General features: G+C 39.2%; 1 protein-coding gene across 2 annotated transcripts in view; it reads right to left on the minus strand.

Moving 5' to 3' along the window:
• Positions 1 to 14,202, minus strand: part of INTS7 (integrator complex subunit 7) — an 88,500-nt gene that overhangs the window by 20,860 nt on the left and 53,438 nt on the right. For both annotated transcript variants that reach the window (XM_025285434.3, XR_003109359.3), the window contains exons 9-13: positions 7,625 to 7,759; positions 6,189 to 6,286; positions 4,634 to 4,873; positions 2,619 to 2,756; positions 1,566 to 1,772 (exon numbers count right to left, since the gene is read on the minus strand). In XM_025285434.3, the coding sequence (XP_025141219.2) occupies positions 1,566 to 1,772; positions 2,619 to 2,756; positions 4,634 to 4,873; positions 6,189 to 6,286; positions 7,625 to 7,759 (818 nt within the window). The remainder of the gene's footprint in view (positions 1 to 1,565; positions 1,773 to 2,618; positions 2,757 to 4,633; positions 4,874 to 6,188; positions 6,287 to 7,624; positions 7,760 to 14,202) is intronic.

Consider the following 14,202-nt stretch of genomic DNA (forward strand, 5'->3'; position numbering starts at 1 on the left):
ATCAGAAATGTGAGAAGTTCCAAATGATTGTTAAGGCTTATACTTCCTTCCTGTTGAGACTACTCTCAAGTGAAGAATTATTTCCTGATTCTTTTATCCTCAAAGCAGTGTTTGGCACATAGCAAGTGCTTACAGTTTGCTGAATAAAGGAACTCCATTTCAAAAGATGATTTGAAGATCAATAACCTGCCTTAGGTCACAATGTGTTAATTGCAGAACAGAGGCTAAGACAAGGTTCTTTTGTCTGTCAATTGGCTGCTTTCTTCCTACATAGGAATTCATTTCTTAATTACTGCCAAACCTCATTAAACACACATACCACACAAATCATTAAGACTATTAAGTATTCGATAAGGTTTTTTCCATAATATTAATGCTACCTGCCTCACTATTTTGTTAGCCTGTATCACAGTTCCTATCGTTCACTGTACTAAGTGATTAACAATTTTCTGCTCTACATCTACTAGAAAATGAAATAATTCTACTGACTAGAGCCAGTAACAGTACTTTTAGATTTTCTGAGGTATTTATTAGCCGGATATAGGCAACAACAATCTTTTCCCAGGATAATCAAGGGAAGAGAACCACAGAAGTCAATGCTACCCCTTAAAATGGAGGGGAGCCACTCCTATATTCCTGTTTTAAAACAGTAGTCAATCAATCCCAGCCCCCTAAAATCATTCCTCAAAAGATATGCACCCACAGTTATCTGAACAGTCTGTCTTGTGACATCTGTTTGTTCTCTGTTCTGTTTGCAACACTTCTCTTTGAATGGCCCACTATTAAAAACATTTTAGATTATGTGATAAATATAAAACAGATACCAAAAGTTTTATGGCCCCATCTATATACATATAATTTTTAAAGTCAAGTGACAATACTTTAAACATGCTTAATGGTGATTACACAAACTTTCTACTCTTCAGGGGAAAAAGTCCTTGCATTAATATATAAAATGCACATTTTAGGAAACAGGTACTTACTTAAGGAATAGAACTGGTTTCAAGAAAATGTAAAGGATCTGCTCTCTCTGCACCCCTCTTTCTTTCTTGGCAGGAAAAAAAAATGGAAATGGTAGTAGCTGGCTGATTGTTAATTTGGAATGGGAAGACATCACAGAGGGATAAAAGGTGAGATACTGGCATCCTAGATAATTTCTTCTTTATTTACAAAATAAGAAACTCTAGTAAGTAGCTGCCAGGTATGAGCTGGGGTGGAGGGTTCACATTTGACAGCAGTAGTGATCCAGCTTGGGGTCTTACTCATAGGAGTCTGGAAAGGGGGGATCCCACCTCCAGTTATCCCCCCTGCATGGATTCAGCAATTCTCTTCCCATGTGTACCTGATACTTGATACAAACAAAATGATAAATGTTCATCAATCTAGGAACAGTAAAAAGTGGGGGAGGGGTTAATGATCTACTTCCAGGTCCTATTCATTATTTTAATACTGCCAAATACATGTATATCAGCAAATTTTTCAAGGTTAAAAGAGAATAGCCCCCAAAGAAAAAAGAAACCATTCTCACAAGTCATCATCACCAAAGGAGAATTAAGCGCACTCACTGTTAAGGAAGCAATCCCTTTGTGGTAGAATTTTAAAGACTCAGCAATGCAAGAAAGTGCTGAACTATAATTCTCTTCTTGTAACCCGGTGAGGCACTGTTCTGCATGTGAGAACTCCTTCAAACTATTCAGCCAGAAGTAGAAATGTTCGGAGGCAACCTGAGTCAGCAAACTCTGATAAAGCTCTCTGGCCATGTCATGATTACCCTAAAAAAAGAGTGGGGGGAGGGAGAAATGAGGGGCATGATGAGATTCTTACACTTGAACTGCCTGATGTAGCAGCTAAAAGAGAAATTCAAACCCTGGATAAAGTTTTAGCAATCATTCCTCACATTATATAACTGTGTGAGTCTCCGTCAAAGTAGTTCTTCAGAGAAAATATGCTGAGCCGCTTTTATGTAACATAATGCCTGAAGTTCTGTACCAAAACAGTTTCAAAGAGAAAACGAACGGTGTTATCTATAACCCGGGTCTAGAATTCTAGTTCAAGATTTAGAAAGTATACATCCTTATTGTATGTCATTTTTGTATGAGCTATTTAGTGGGGTGGAGAGAAGTCCAGTTAAGTTCCATCAAGTATTACTGTGCCCTCTGGAAATGACTGACGGAGAGGGAGGGATTTGAGGGGGCACGTGAATGCCTGTTAATGCCTGGGGGCGAGGGATGCTCACTGTCCTGCCCAGTATAGGAATGATAAGGTGGGGGAGAAAAAGGGAAGAAAGACGTGGGAAGCTGAAAGGGGAGGACAGAAACATGAGTGGGAAGGAGCTGTGTTTCCGAGAGCACACGGTAAACTGAAGGCGCTGTTAACAACCTACAGCCGGAAGCTCCTATTTCTGGAATTCCCGTGGAATCTCTCCCTAACAATGTATATATTGTTCTCATGTGTATATGTTAAAAATTAGGTCCTTTCCTTCATCATCTTTTAATCCCACGACTAAAAAGTACTTCCACTTTCATCTTTAGTTTTGACTAGGAGGAACAATCGCACAACCTAAAGGTTCATAATCTGCCCTTTTCACAACCCAGTTCCCGCAAAAGGATAGTACGTACCATTCGGGATGCCTGTCTGGCAATCCGGTAGACAGTCCATCCATTGGAAACGCTTTCAAGCTGCTGCTTTATTACTGCCTTTACTTCAGCAGACAGTGCTTTCTGACTGGCTACAAAAATCACAGTGGCCAAGCTCACCTAACACGGAGCAAGAACAAAGTCAAGGAAACGGTTAACTCTATCCAATGTTAGAGATAACTTTACCCAGAAGGGTGAAAAACTAATTAGAGCCTACTGAAAAAGAACAACATTTGTCTTCCTTTGACACTTACTAAATTTCCACTTTATTCCATTACTCAGAACATTGTGTATAACAGCAAATAATTAGAAACAATGCCCATTAATATGGATAAACTATGATATTAATATAATCACACAAAGAAAAACTATAGAGCAGTGAAATGGATAAACCAGAAATACTCTTATCAATATAGAATCAATATAGATTCACATAAAACAGGCAAAATGCAAAATATTATATGTAGTACGATAACATATAAAGTTAAAACATACAAAAAATCTTGCATATCATGTAGGATATATACTAAGGCAGTAAATATAGAACAATACGTATGGGAATGACAAACACCAGTTTTGGGATAGTGGTTACCTATGCTGACAGGAAGGAAGAAGACACCATCAGGGAGATACACATGTGGGTACAGGTCAACTGTACTAGCAACAGTTTTTTCTTAAACTAAGTGACGGATGCAAGACCTCTCATCATATTATTCCTGATGTGTTTTTGAGTATTTCGTGTCATAATTTAAAGTTGTTTTTAAAATAGTACTAACAAAAAAAAGGGATAAAGAACATTAATTGACAATGCTGCTTCAATGAAAAGCAGACTTGGCTACTTGCTTCTCAGTATTCCAAAGCCAATACATACAAGGATCCACACATACTGTGATAAATGCACGATTTTCACGACCACTGCCACTTAAGACATCAGGGTAGCCTTTCCTGACAGCAAATGAGACGGAGGCGATCTTTTAAATAATGCCCCCTGCAGGACTAAACATAAAATGGGCTTGAGGAAGTAATTTCATTAAGCTTTTTCCCAAGCCATATAATCAGATGACCACAACAATATGGAGAGGCTACTTTGAAGCTTACTTCCAATTTATGCCTATTTAGCATGCAGTCTACTCTCAGCCCTGGAGAACTTTCAAGTAAACATTATTACACAACTTCCAGGCCTTCTGGGTTTTTTCTAAGCATGTACCTTTTCCAATGCCAGGACTGCAATGAAACCCAAACTGGATCCTCAACAGTTAAAGAGGTCCTGGACTGGCAGAGAGGAACTGATTTAATTCCTCTTATGGTCGCTGATATCACTAGGTCATTTTACTTATATTTTTGGAAGAACAAAACAGGGTTTGGTTCATTATTTATTTGCTTTGTAGAAAAGAGGAAAAAAATAAAAACAAACCCTTCAGTTTCATTTTGTCCTTTGTAATAAAACAAAAATATCAGATTGAAGGCTTTGGTTACACTAAGGTGATTTGACAGGACTTAGGAAGAAAGCCGGGGAAGGCAACGGTACCTCACTCCAGTACTCTTGCCTGGAAAATCCCATGGACGGAGGAGCCTGGTAGGCTGCAGTTCATGAGGTTGCTAAGAGTCGGACATGGCTGAGCGACTTCACTTTCACTTTTCACTTTCATGCATTGGAGAAGGAAATGGCAACCCGCTCCAGTGTTCTTGCCTGGAAAACCCTAGGGACGGTGGAGCCTGATGGGCTGCCATCTATGGGGTCGCTCAGAGTCAGACACGACTGAAGCGACTTAGCAGCAGCAGCAGCAGGAAGAAAGTAGTTTTACATGTGAACTAAACAGGGCTTTCTATACCTAAAATGGAAACAGCAAAAAGCTCCAGGTCCCCACCCTATTTTCACTTCAGCATGCTCCTGGTCTTAGCTAATTATTTTAACCTGCTGACCTCCTGGATTACTGATAATCCTCCCTAGACTGGAACCCATTCATCCACAGGAGGTTTGAAAAGTAGCTGTTTACCAGAAGCTCCTGTTGCTTGTCTGTGGCTGATCGTCCGATCACCTTGTAGAGCTCCACGAGGTCACCGAGCATCCCATCGCCCAGCACGGGCAGCTGCATGGCAATGGCGGCCAGGCAGTGGCACATCAGGATGCGGGCAGTGTCCTGAGCGCTGTGCAACTGAGTCAACAAGGTCTCAACCACGGACTGGCTGAGATGGGGCCTGCCCTTGGCCAACTTCACCATACAGTTCAGAGCAATCTGCATATTGAATAGAAAGTGGACTAGTTACATTTAGAAGGTATGAAGTGAAGCTTTAAAGAAAGTAACTCTCTAAAATTACTAGGAAGAATCAAGAAGGTTGTTGGTAGGCACAAAAAATGTACTGTGGTCCCACAGGGATTCTGGGGATCTGCCAATCACACGGTGCCTATTTCCTTCACCACCTCTTGATTATCAGCTTCTGTTTAACAGTACCAGCATCTTTACTATTCATCATTATAACCACATCATACCTTTTCTTAACATGCTAAAGTAAGTCATGATTTTTCTCAAACTATACCTTAAACAAGCTACAGTTCTTACATTCTCCAGTGTCTAACAGCCTTTTACTTCTTTCAGTCCTACTTTTCTTAATTATTTTGTGCCATCAAATATTACTTTTCATGTTTAACTCCAATAATAGTCTCATTTCACCTTAAAATGTTTAACTATCTCTAAGATGACAGCTAGGTGAGTGGATTACCACTAGGGCTTCTAAACTGTATAAACTAATACACACGCACACAGTTACAAGTTGCGCTGCAGTAATTTCATTAGTTCTTTGTGACCTTATCAGTGTTACCCCAGATTATAAACCTTGCAAAAGTACAGGAGCTCTGTCTGTTTAACTTTGCTTTGCATTATCTAAGTGAAAGTGAAGTCGCTCAGTCGTGTCCGACTCTTTGCGACCCCATGGACTGTAGCCTACCAGGCTCCTCTGTCCATGGGATTTTCCAGGCAATAGTACTGGAGTGGATTGCCATTTCCTTCTCCAGGGGATCTTCCCAACCCAGGGATCGAACCTGGGCCTCCCGCATTGTAGACAGATGCTTTTACCGTCTGAGCCACCAGGGAAGTCCTACATTATCTAGGACCATCATAAATATCTATTACAACTTAATAAATACTTTCAACTGATGGCAAAATAGGCCAAAGTCAAATTTTTACTTCATCTGTCTTTTGGAATAACAACAGTCAAAATACTAGCTTTGAAAGTGAAGATCAAGGGCAAATATTTGTTTAAGCCAGAGGTTGACAAACTCTTGCACTTGGACCAAATCCTGCCTGTTTATGCAAATAAAATTTTACCAGAACACAGTCATACCATTAACCCTTCCCTTAAAAAAAAAAAAAAAAAAAAAATACATGTCCATGGCTATTTTTTTCCCTATAATAGCAGAACCGAGTAGCTGTGACAAAAAGTGCATTGTCTGCAAAGCTTAAAATATTTACTATCTGACCCTTTACAGAGAGACTGGCAATCTACACTTCCGGCAATGAAAACAGGCATTATATTAAAATAGCTGGTGTTCACCTTTAAAGTGGCTTGAGCACCTGGGCTATCATCTTGACTACAAAGCACCAGAAGGGATTCCAGGCCAAAGACAGCATCTTGTTCCAGTGCCAAAAGGTCTAGAGGAAAAATACTGTGTTTTTAATGGTCAAGTAGAGAAGATTACATACACACACACAGAATGCACACAGAAGAAAAAACATTCAGGACAAGAAAATACAAAACAGCTTAGCTAAGAAGAATACTAAGAACAGCAAACCATGTATCGACATGGTGTGTGTCAAATTTTCCAAACTAGTCTAACATTATGCAGGTCCATTTTTACCTAGGATGCAACCTTCTCATTGAAGTAGAAATGCTTTCTAGAAATAATCGAGATCCCACTTTATCTTACTAGTGTTTTAAGTCAGATCATAAAGAAATGAACCCTTTATATGTCTCATGTAATACCAGTACTATATCATCTTTTCACTACTTTTGAGCTAAAATTTCTCAAGTTCTGTGTGTGTGTGTGTGTGTGTGTGTGTGTGTATACATATATATAAAACCACATTTAGGTTAATATTAATATATGTCAGCTTTGAGAATACAGAGCAGTTTTCTGTGTTACGTGGTAGATAATACTTATTACTATGCCAAAAATTGAGTTATTGAAATCAGAATGAACAAACAAATTAAATGCCTTTTGAGTCAGTGTAAGAGCTTGGCAAACAATGTCTGGTGAAGATCAAGGTGCTGGGAAAACAAAGGTACTAGTCACAAGCAGTGCTGAAGCCTAGTGGGGATACGAGGGACTGCTGATCCTTAATAAAGATCAAAATAAGCACTGAAACAGATGAGACATCCCGAGTGCATTCCTGTGTTTGAACACCAGCACGAATTTCTTTAGGTCAAAAGATGTTAAGAATACAATAAAATATATGCAGTATTTTCTATGCACATCCTTCTTGACTATGCAAGTCATTTAATGCTATAGATACCTAGAGATAAATTCCATGACAATTTAATTTACATTGCTCTGTTAATTCATTTGCCCTCCAGGTGAAAACTATTTGTTACTTTAGCCTCTCAATAACTTCATATGCTTTTTCTCCCCTAAATTTTCTAGTTTTTTTTTTTTTTTAAACAAGTGAACAAACTGATAATCACTGGATTGTTATAAGCAGTCTCTATCCATAGCACCATATGTACAAAGGTAAAGCAACAGGAGGAGATGGGCAGTGCTCCAGAAAACCTTTCAGTTCTGCACTCCCAATCCCAAGGTCCTCATTTTGTTTTCCCAAAGAATTAAGTAGTCTTGAGAAAATCTGCCCTCAGAACATTCAGGAGGAGGTGACTAATAGATAAAAGCACACAGCCTAAAAATAATAAGGGATTAAAAAAAGAAATACAAATAGGACTCTGGTGAAACTCCAATCTAAAAGTTCATACATAATATCAGTCTTGATCAAACTTACCTTTTTCTTGACAAGATACAGTTATATTAGTTAGGACTCTCACTCCATGAGCTGCAATGCCCCTGTTACTATGGTAACAGCACTCTTGGGCTAATTTGACTAAATCAGAGGATCTAGGGGATGAACCCACATTTCCTAAACAACAAAGAAAAGTAGGGAAGATTTAATTAATTTGCACGGTTCAAAAGCAGTTCATTTTATAGGTTCATTTTTTATCATTTTCAAGAGAAAATCTCTAACAATGAACTGCAACAAAATTTTCTACCTCTACCCTATGATCAATATACAAAACCATCCCTTTTTCTCCTGTTCACATACTTAGAATAAGTATATGTTAAGTAGTTGTGTAATGATTAAGATCTAAAATTAACATAATAGTCCCTCCCCAAATCTTAATAAAAATTGACTAAGAAACACAGCAAAATCCAAGATTGTATCTTGGACATTCAAATGAATTCTCATTAAAACAGAATCATTACAGGGCTTCTTGTCAGATAAAAACCTTTCATTCAAGAGAGGAGAGAAAAGAGAAACAAAAATTTTAAGTTTGCTGTTCCCACCTCAATTGCTGGCATATAATTATACTGCAAAAGGTTTATGTAAGAATTTATGATTTTAGAGCTAGCGAGGACTTGGAGATCTTCTGATTCAACACTATTTTTACAGAAGAAATTGAAGTCTAAAGATCTTAAGCATCTTGCCACTGAGGTCATATAAACTTGTTAGTTATGCACCAGCTTTGTGCTTTATACGTTAAGTTCTAGCCTATAGTTAAAAATCACACTTGAAATTCTGTAACATAAGGTTTATGCTGTGAATGTTTTTATTTATAGCAGAGAAGGTCTCAGTTATAGGTGAGTTTAGCATCAAGAAGAATCTGAAGATTAAAGCTAATTCAACTTCTCAGCAGGGTCTTTCATTCCTGTCCTTCTCTGCCCTGTTTATTTTTCCATGATTCCTATCAACTATAACCTTGCCTTTTACACCGAGGGCAATCACACTTTCTGAGGTTTGAAGGGGACACTGTTACTAATAACAACAGGCATAAACCAAGACTACCCCAGGTGGTCTGGGACATATGGTCACTTTACTGATTTCCAGTTTGACATAAAACTACTAGTGTAGGTAAAGCCTCAGTGGTTTTGCAACAGGCAAAACATGTGAAAGATGAACGATGATTTTTTTTCACAAAACAATGGAAATTGTAATTTTCTCCATTCTTTCCCTTGTACATGTAACATGGACAATGACAACTCATCTATAAATTTACAAGTATGTTTTGAACTTGCTTTTCTCTTTTTTTCTCATTGAGATGTCAAAGAAAACTTGGGGGCAAAAACAGGAAAAAAAGTCTCTAAACTCACAAACCAGCATAACCTTTTAATTAGCTTTCTGTATACTTTAAAACATCTTTTCCCCTATGCATACAGTTTTAAAATTCATAATCAGAATAAGTAGATACTGTCAATATTCTGCCTTAAAAATATAATATTTGTGAGCATTTTTCTATGTCAATTGTTTCAGGGATAAAATTATTATTTTTAGCTTTTTTATTTAGAAATAATTTACTAAGATAAATTTACTTGATTCGAAAAGTTCAACCAATAGTAGGAAAAAGGTAAAAAGTTACTGAGTGAAAAGTCTTCCTCAACCACCTAAGGTTATATTTCTTGCGTATCATTCTAAAGAGTGTACACATTTGTAAGCAAAATCCTTTCTTTTTTCCTGTTTTATACACTGCTGCGCATCCTGCTTTATTTCCCCCAGACATTACGTCATGGAGACTATTCCATGCCATATATTCTTTTTAGTAAGCTGCACTGATTGCTATTGCAGTTATGTATCATCATTTCTTTAATGAGTTCCCTATTGATGGACCTTCTTATGCTACTCCATCTCCAACAATGGACAATATTTTGCTACTACATTAATGATGCTATGAATAACCATGTACATATCATTTCTCAAATGTGAGACTAAATTAGTAGGATAAATTCCAAGAAGTGGGATTTCTCTATGTTTTTCACTTATAATTTTGATGAGTACTTCCAAATTACCTATGCTGAAGTTTAACAATTTACATTCCCACCAGCAGTGAATGAGAGTAGCTCTTGATTAGCCACACCCTTGTCAACACAACATATTATCAAACTTCTGAATCTTTGCCAAACTGATGGATTAGAAAAATATTTCAGTGTTGCTTTAATTTCCATTTTTCTTAGGTATGTGTGATACTGAATATCTTACACGCTTAAAGCCCATTTTGTTAGGGATAATTTAGACACACTAAATTTAAGTCTGTTTTACAAACTGTTTATCTGGTTATACTAAAATTCTTATCAATGAAAATATACTTAAATATTCACTATTAGTTATGGAAATAATCTGACTTTAGAAAATACCTGACATTTATTTCTTGTGAGCACTACCTAGTGTGGTTATTTAAGTCTTTTGCTTAATTCCATATACAAACTACAATTTAACAAAATTCAAACACAAGGACAAAGAAAATATCTAGCTTGTGAAGTGCTTGAATGTTATATCTTGACACACTTACAAAGGTCTTTGGAATTAGAAAGTAAAGAAAAAGAAAGACATCTTGCATCTAGGTCAGTTTAGTATAGCAAAGAATCCCGAGACAGAGCCCTTGGGCTCGGGTGCTTCACAGGTATGTGACCTTGGACACGCCATTGAAACCCTGTGAGCCTCAGATCCCATACCTGTAACTTCTGTGCACGTGCCCCACTGAAAAGGCACTTGTACAGAAGACCTTGTATGGGAGGGTGCCTATAAACTGCAAGATGAAATTAATATTTTGCCTACGGCTGCTCTTTCAGTGTGTGACAGCGGCCAAGGATATTAACTGCAAGCTGGAGAAGACTCCTTAAAGACCCTTGGACAGCAAGGAGATCAAACCAATCAATTTTAATGGAACTTAACCCTGAATACTCATTGGAAGGACTGATGCTGAAGGCGAACCTCCATTATTTTGGTCATCTGATGCGAACAGCCGACTCACTGGAAAAGTCCCTGATGCTGGGAAAGATTGAGGGCAAGAGAAGGGGCAACAGAGCGTGAGATGTTTAAATGGCATCACTGACTCAATGGACACAAGTCTGAGCAAACTCTGGGAGATGGAGTAGGACAAGGAAGCCTGCCGTGCTGCGGTCCAAGGGGTTGCCAAGAGTCAGACACAACTGGGTGACAGAACAACAATAAACTGAGAGTGGCTGATTTATGTAGAAAGAAGAATTCATTGAAAACACAATGAGTATAAGTAGATCATTGATTTTTTTAAATTGCTGATTTAAAAGAAAGGCTGTGATAACCTCTCTCATCTCTTGTAGGCATGCCCCTTTGCAATGTAATTTTCCAATTCCTTGCATCAGCAGGTGTTTATTTCTTCACCTATCTGGGCTTGGCCATGCGACTTGCTTTGGCCAATGAGACATTAAAAAACATGTGCAAGCAAAAGACTAAAAGAGTGCTTATATGTTGGTGGCTTGCCTTCTTTTGGGTGCTGCTAGAATGGAAACCTACTCCAGTATTCTTGCCTAGAGAATCCCGTGGACAGAGGAGCCTGGTGGGCTGCTGTGCCTAAGGTCGCAAAGAGTCAGACATGACTTAAGCAACTTAGCATGCAAGCATGCACTGGAGAAGGAAATGGCAACCCACTCCAGTGTTCTTCCCTGGAGGATCCCAGGGACAGAGGAGCCTGGTGGGCTGCCGTCTATGGGATCACATAGTCAGATACGACTGAAGCGGCTTGGCGGCGGCAGCAGAACACTAAGAACGTGATGTCAACAAGCCCAAGCTGGACTGCCAAAGAGTCAGATGGAGGAGAACCATGGTGCCTCAGGTGAAAGTCTTTGCGACCTGTAGCTGGTGAATGAGGCCATCTCAGACCATCCAATCTGGTCAAGATGGCAGACAACTGTGGTTTCAAGCCACAGAGTTCTGATGTATTATGTAGCAATAGATAACTAATACAGAGGTACCTCACACAATTATTGAAAAGGCTGGAAAACTAAGTTCAAAAGATGGATAGGAATAAGCTGAGGCTAGAGACCAACCAAAGGCTACAGCCCAAACCATGCATGGAATTAGCCCAGGGAAGACATGATCACCGCTGTTACTGTTGCTTGCTGCCACGGCTTATGTTGCTGCCAAAGGACCAGATACGGCAAACATCCCTGCTACAGTGCACCCTGGAAACTGGATACTGCTGTGGTCATTGCTGTATCATCAGAATGGATTCTCAGATATCACCACTTCTTGCTGTCACTGCCTCCCAATTTATTCTCCAGTATGAAAATGATTAGTTGAGTCCAGACCGCTGTGTGCACCCTAGATGGCAGGAGCCTTGGCAATAGAGCATCAGGTCTTTATAGCTTCCTACCAAGACCTATATGGTGGGGAATTTCCTTTACCCAATAAGTGAGTTTATATGCTGTGAAGCCATAAGAAAGACAAATGCATAATGCAGTTCCTTAATTAATTCAATTCAGAATAACTAACTACATGCTAGTAAAGTAATGCTCAAAATTCTCCAAGCAAGGCTTCAACAGTACATGAACCCTGAACTTCCAGATGTTCAAACTGGATTTGGAAAAAGCAGAGGACCCAGAGATCAAACTGTCAACATCTGTTGGATCATTGAAAAAGCAAGAGAGTTCCAGAAAAACATCTACTTCTGCTTTATTGACTATTTACAACAAACTGTGGAAAATTCTTAAAGAGACAGGAATATCAGACCACCTGACTTGCCTCTTGAGAAAGATGTATGCAGGTCAGAAAGCAACAGTTAGAACTGGACATGGAACAACAGACTTGTTCCAAATCAGGAAAGGAGCATGTCAAGGCTGTATATTGTCACCCTGCTTACTTAACTTATATGCAGAATACATCATGAGAAACACTGAGCTGGATGAAGCACAAGCTGGAATCAAGATTGTTGGGAGAAATATCAATAACCTCAGATATGCAGATGACACCACCCTTATGGCAGAAAGTGAAGAAGAATGAAAGAGCCTCTTGATGAAAGTGAAAGAGGAGAGTGATAAAGCTGGCTTAAAGCTCAACATTCAGAAAACTAAGCAGAGACTTTACTTTGCCAACAAAGGTCTGTCTAGTCAAGGCTATGGTTTTTCCAGTAGTCATGTATGGATGTGAGAGTTGGACTGTGAAGAAAGCTGAGCACCAAAGAATTGATGATTTTGAACTGTGGTGTTGGAGAAGACTCTTGAGAGTCCCTTGGACTGCAAGGAGATCCAACCAGTCCATTCTAAAGGAGATCAGTCCTGGGTGTTCTTTGGAAGGAATGATGCTAAAGCTGAAACTCCAGTACTTTGGCCACCTCATGCGAAGAGTTGACTCATTGGAAAAGACTCTGATGCTGGGAGGGATTGGGGGCAGGAGGAGAAGGGAATGACAGAGGATGAGATGGCTGGATGGCATCACCGACTCGATGGACATGAGTTTGAGTGAACTCCGGGGGTTGGTGATGGACAGGGAAGCCTGGCGTGCTGCAATTCATGGGGTCGCAAAGAGTCAGACACAACTGAGCAAGTGAACTGAACTGAACTGATGGCATCTGGTCCCATCACTTCATGACAAATAGATGGGGAACCAGAGGAAACAGTGACAGACTTTTATTTTTTGGAGCTCCAAAATCACTGCAGATGGTAACTGCAGCCATGAAATTAAAAGACACTTGCTCCTTGGAAGAAAAGTTATGACCAGCCTAGACAGCATATTAAAAAGAAGAGATATTACTCGGCCAACAAAGTCCATCTAGTCAAAGCAATGGTTTTTCCAGTAGTCGCGTATGGATGTGAGAGTTGGACTATAAAGAACGCTGAATGCCGAAGACTGATGCTTTTGAACTGTGGTACTGGAGAAGACTCTTGAGAGTCCCTTGGACTGCAAGGAGATCCAACCAGTCTATCCTAAAGGAAGTCAGTCCTGAACATTCATTGGAAGGACTGATGCTGATCCAACACTTTGGTCACCTGATGTGAAGAACTGACTATTGGAAAAGACCCTGATGTTGGGAAAGATTAAAGGCAGGAGGAGAAGGGGACAACAGAGGATGAGATGGTTGGATGGCATTACCGATTCAATGGACATGAATTTGAGTAAACTCTGGGAGTTGGTGGTGGACAGGGAGGCCTGGCATGCTGCAGTCCATGGGCTTGCAAAGAGTTGGACACAAGTGAGCGGCTGAACTGAACTGAACTAGAAAAGGAAGCAATAGAGATCCTACAAAACTTGCATTCAAACAACAAAAACCTTTAAGCTTAAGTGTGTTATATAAGCAAGCTTCTCATGAGGCATTAATAAAGGCATTTTGGAGTTAAATCATTTTGAACAGGCAAGTAGGAAAGCATTATTGAACTGAGGCAAAATTTTATTTTAATCATTTTCCAGAAGGATAACATATGCGTAAAAGGAAGCATATGACATTTGCTTTTAAAATTCACCACCACTTGGCCTTTGAAATATACTTAAATCCAAAGGGCAATTTAAGTCAGAGACATACAAAAGCAAACCAGCTATTTTAAGCACTCTCAAAAATA

Source organism: Bubalus bubalis, chromosome 5 (genome assembly GCF_019923935.1).
Source record: "Bubalus bubalis isolate 160015118507 breed Murrah chromosome 5, NDDB_SH_1, whole genome shotgun sequence".
In the NCBI taxonomy this organism is placed as follows: Eukaryota; Metazoa; Chordata; class Mammalia; order Artiodactyla; family Bovidae; genus Bubalus; species Bubalus bubalis.